Source organism: Echinops telfairi, unplaced genomic scaffold (assembly GCF_000313985.2).
Source record: "Echinops telfairi isolate 266 unplaced genomic scaffold, ASM31398v2 ScPeMD7_17;HRSCAF=63, whole genome shotgun sequence".
NCBI lineage: Eukaryota > Metazoa > Chordata > Mammalia > Afrosoricida > Tenrecidae > Echinops > Echinops telfairi.
The window spans coordinates 5,236,063-5,241,434 of NW_022103914.1; the positions used below are offsets into that span (position 1 = coordinate 5,236,063).

Below are 5,372 nucleotides of genomic sequence, written 5' to 3' on the forward strand. Positions count from 1 at the left end.
GACCCTGGTCGCCTCTGCCGGTGTCGGCGCCCCTAACAGGTCATTTATAGTCTAGCTCCGCCCTCTCCGGCCTCCTGGGCCCGACGTCACTTCCGGCCTCACGTACACCTAAGAGGGGGCTCCCGACAGGGGCCGCTCCGGGCCAGGGTGCGCGCGCACCCAGCCCGGGGGCTCGGCCGCGCGGGCGGAGCGGCGTGCGATAGGCGGGAATTGGCGCCAAGGCGGCAGGTGCCCGAAGAAGCCGTGTGATTGGTGCCTTAGCTTCCGCCTCGGCGCCGGGCCCCGCGGATGCTGCCGGTGCTGCGCTGGTACTGGGAGCCCTGGACGTAACCTTGACTAACCTCCAGTCCCTGACATGCAAGGTCAAATGGTGAAAGCATTTACCCTTAAATCCTGGATACTTAACACTGAAATATTTCTGTAGGTTCAAGTATATGTCCTTGAAGGAATATTATGTAACCATTAAAGCCTTATCATGAATATTTATTTTACAGGCTCAGAAATACTTAGGAGAAACAAACGGGGTAAATTACAAGCAAAGTGCAAATCTGTGTTTACTGTGTGTGAAAACGCCACACAGCCAAGAGTGATGCGATGCATGATGTGTAGCACGTGAGGGAATGGGGGGAAATGGAAGCAAGCGATATGTTAGGGTGGATTGTCCGTAAGACAGCACCTAACTGCCATCTTGAGGACCCCACAGCCCCTTTCTGACCACCAAGCTGCGGCAGGAACATGCAAGGGGACAGGAAGGAGAAATGGTCCTGAGCTTTATCTTTGGTAATCGGGGAAGAGCAGGCTATTTAGGGGAAACGGATGAAGGAGGTTTATGCACAAAGGATAAAGGTAGGCAGAAGGAAGCTCCTCCACTGTGATCATCTTGCGATGATTTCCCCATAGACACCCATTAACTTCTACATCCAGTGTCATGACTGTGACAGGATTGTGCAATGTATAACAGGTAAAGTTGTGTTCTTGTCATATTTTAAACTCTTTCCTAAGAGACACCCCCTCTCTCCCCTGGTCAGTAAACTTTCACTGCCAGATCAGTCGATTCTGACTCACAGCAACCATATAGGACAGGGGAGAGCTGGCACTGTAACTCTTTATACTCAAGTAAAAAGCATCATCTTTCTCTTAAGGAGCCGCTGATGGTTTCAAACTGCTGAGTTTATGGTTGGTAGCCTAGGCATAACCGCTACTCCATTAGCGCTTCGTGGCCAATAATCGAGTGAGGTCAATAAAACAAGTACACAAATAGCTACACTGTGAGGAGCCCGTCAAGGCCATAAAAGGGTTTAAGATAACATACTTTCAGGTCTGAGCACTGAGTCACAGCAGGCAGAACACCGAACAAACAAGGGAAATATGGGTTTACTGGTGAGTTGTTCTAATCTGAATTATTTCCCACGAGTTTCACCTCTCCAAAAAGAGAGTCCATGAACGGTGGGGTGGGGGGGTGGGGGGGAGACATCTTTAGCAATGACACAACAGACAAGGGACTTATAAAATTCTGCAACACTTCAATAAAAACCTAAAAATAATTCAATTAAAAAGTGGGCAAAAGACACGAACAGACAGTTCACCAAAAAAGACACTCCAATGTCTAACAAACACATGAAAAAAATGCTCATGATCTAGGAGATGTAAATCAAAACAATGATGAGATATCACCTTATACCCACAACAGCCTAATTAAAAAAAATAAACAACAATGCTGAGAGGGTACAGAGAGTTTGAAAGTCTTACACCCTCATCGAGGCAAAACACTAAGAGCATGCAATAGAACAGCAAGGGGAACAGAGCAACGAAGTCCCCAGGGAACATAAAAAATAGACTTTGGGGCCAGGTCTTGGCACCCCATCAGACTCATGGGAAAACACTCCTAAACGCCAACAAACAGTCCTTGAACTAACTACAAGCTTTTCTTTTTGGTTGTTGTGTTGTGTTTTTGTTTTATTTTGTTTGTCATTGGCTTTTTAATTGTTGTTTTGTTTTCTTTTGTAGCTTGGTTTTGCTCTGTCTTGTTTTTGTGCGTGTTATTATCTCCACAGGTCTGTCTAAATAAGATAGGCTGGATGAACAATTTGGAGGAGAAAACAATGGACCAACAGTTCCGGGGGGACATAAGAAAGGAAAGGAAGTGGTGTTAACAAACCCAGGGGAAAGGGAACAACAAGTGATCCAAATCGGTGGTGAGGAGGGTTTGGAGGCCTGGTTTGGCGTGATCAAGGGTAATGTAACCAAGAGGGATTACTGTAACCCAAATGAAGGCTGAGTATGATAGTGGGACAAGAGGAAAGTAAAAGGAAATAGAGGAAAGAGCTGGGAGGCAAAGGGCATTTAAAGAGGTCTAAATAAAGGCATGTACATATGTAAATATATTTATATATGAGGATGGGGAAATAGATTTATGTGCATATATTTATAGGTTTGGTATTAAGGTAGCAGATTGACATTGGACCTCTACTCAAGTACTCCCTCAATGCAAAAATACTTTGTTTTATTAAACTGGCATTCCATGATGCTCACCTTCCCAACACAATCCCTGAAGACAAAGCAGGTGAATAAGCAAATGTCAAGAAAGCTGATGGTGCCCAGCTATCAAAAGATACAGCCTCTGGGGTCTTAAAGACTTGAAGGTAAACAAGTGGCCATCTAGCTCAGAAGCAACAAATCCCACATGGAAGAAACACACCAGCCTGTGTGATCACGAGGTGTCAAAGGGATAAGGTATCAGGCATCAAAGAACAAAAAAATCATATCATTGTGAATGAGGGGGAGTGCGGAGGGGGGACCCAAAGCCCATCTGTAGGCAACTGGACATCTCCTTATGGAAGGGTCGTGGGGAGGAGACAGCCAGTCATGGTGCAGTGTAGCAACGGACGATGAAACATACAACTTTCCTCTAGTTCCTAAATGCTTCATTCCCACCCACTATCATGATCACAGTTCTACCTTACAAATCTGGTTAGACCAGAGGATGTACACTGGTACAGATAGGAACTAGAAACACAGGGAATCCAGGACGGATGCTCCCTTCAGGACCAGTGGTGAGAGTGGTGATACCGAAAGGGTAGAGGGAGGGTGGGGTAGAGAAGGGGAACTGATTACAAGGATCTACATATAACCTCCTCCCTGGGGACGGACAACAGAAAAGTGGGTGAAGGGAGATGTCGGACAGTGTAAGATATGACAAAATAATAATTTATACATTTTCAAGGGTTCATGAGGTGGGAGCAGGGAGGGAAGGGGAAAATGAGGAGCTGATGCCAGGGGCCTACATGGAGAGCAAATGTTTTGAGAATGATGAGGGTAATGGATATAGAAATGTGCTTTATACAATTGATGTATGTATGGATTGTGATAAGAGTTGTATGAGCCCCCAATAAAATGATAAAAAAAAAAGAAAGAATGTCTTATACCCTGCTTGTGGGCTTGTCAATGTGCACAGCTATTGTGAAAGCAACATGGTGCTACCTACAACGTCTGTGACTAGAAATACCATATAACCCAGCAATACCTCTGCTGGCTATGTACTCCCCCCAAAATAAGGGACAGAACCTGAACAGGCAGCACAGTTCACAATGGCAAGAAGCTGGAAATAGCCCAAATGCCTGTCGGTAGAAGAATGGATGAAGAAATTCTGGTACATAACCATAATGGAATATTATGCACCCCTAAAAACCAGTGATGAAACTACTAAACACCTTATGATGTGGAGATACTTGGAAACCATTTTGCCGAGTGAAGTGAGTCAATCACAAAAGGGCAAATATTGTAGAAGCCCACTAGTATAAGAATAAGCAGCAAGCCAAAGGCAGACATCTGTTCTCAGGGCATGGAATCTTCTAATCTAGTCTCCTGATCAATGAGGTGGTGAGCCTGTCTAGGGCTCACAATCCCTAAACCATCCCCTTAACGACCACTTAACGACCACTTCAACAAAACAGGCCTCCTTTCAACTGGGGTCCGTTTCTCATGATGGAGAGAGAGGGAGAAGACCACTCATTTCCTGCCATTTAGCATCGTTCCACAGTTGCCTCAAATCAACAGACAAGGGTGCCTAGTGAACCTGAATGGAAATTCAAATCCAGAGGTGGAGGGTCGGAGGTGAGGAAGAGGCAAACATGTCTGTATCAGAAAAGGTAATTTCATTTCTGTTGGATAAACCAGGTGGAGCAACATGCCATTGGGAAAAAAATGCTTCACATTACTTATATAGACCCCAGTGGGAGAATACGCCCTGTAGTATGTTCCTCGTTAGGCAATTTAACTAGTTTCTATCCAGCCCTTGGGGACACAGGCAGGATAATATAGCTATCTGGGACTGTAGGCTCTGTCTTTTTGAGGTGCACAACAGCTTTCATAGGCCACACCAGAAGGATACAATTTGGAAACCCCACTAGGTACACTGGGCTTTACTTTAGACTCACCTGTAGCAGATTAGAGGGACTGAAAGAGCGGTCCTCAACCTGCGGGTCATGACCCCTTTGGGGGCTCGAACGACCCTTTCACAGAGACCGCCCGATTCATAACAGCAGCAAACTCACAGTGATGAAGTAGCAACGAAAATAATGTTCTGGTTGGGGGGGTCACCACAACATGAGGAACTGCATGAAAGGGTCACGCACGGCATTAGGAAAGTTGAGAACCACTGAGCTGAACACTCCCTTGGACTTCAGGCCGAAATGCTCTAGTGTGAGAAGAAGCAGATGACTACTATCCCAAGGTCATGGGTTTGGAAGTTACGATATTCAACTTTGGTCAAGTCTCATGCTTTTAGTGGGTCCAATAAATGGCAGCTCAAAATGGCCACTTCCTTTCACGCTATCTCTGCTTTTTTATGATATGCCAGTCCAGCAGGCAGAGCCTGTCTTTGTGAATGATCTATGGAAAGCATTGCTCCATTTCCACCCCTCATTGTTTGTGTAAATAGTGTCTAATCACTTAAGTTTTTAATCTGTACAAGTCAACATCCATGTATTTTAGTTGTAAAAGCTGTCCTGTACATGCATGCTTTCCTTTTCTAAACAGAGATTTAAATTATACACCACTGGTTACATTAATATGCCCCATGGAGATGATTTATAATATTCTCCAGGAAAAGGGTAGTGATATCTCAAAAGTGGACCAGTGACATATAAACCATAGTTATATGAATGGATGTTGAGCTCCCACTTAATCAGAGCCCCAGTCTAAGAACAATTAGTTCTTATGACATGGCCCCACTCGATACTGACCCTCATGAAGAGATCACTGAAGATACTGGTGTTATAGCAAGATGTGAAGAAATGAGATGGTGTCCCTATATCAGAAAGAACAGCATGTGGTGTCTTAAAGGATTGTCTTAAAGCAAGCACCCATCTAGG

The 5,372-nt window shown here is 44.9% G+C and overlaps 1 protein-coding gene across 1 annotated transcript in view; it reads right to left on the reverse strand.

The window, feature by feature from the left end:
- Positions 1-257: 257 nt before the first annotated feature.
- The window catches only part of ZDHHC19 (zinc finger DHHC-type palmitoyltransferase 19), a 148,348-nt gene continuing 143,233 nt past the window's right edge, over positions 258-5,372 (reverse strand). Inside the window, exon 9 of the mRNA XM_013007147.1 lies at positions 258-350. Within this exon, the coding sequence (XP_012862601.1) occupies positions 258-350 (93 nt within the window). The remainder of the gene's footprint in view (positions 351-5,372) is intronic.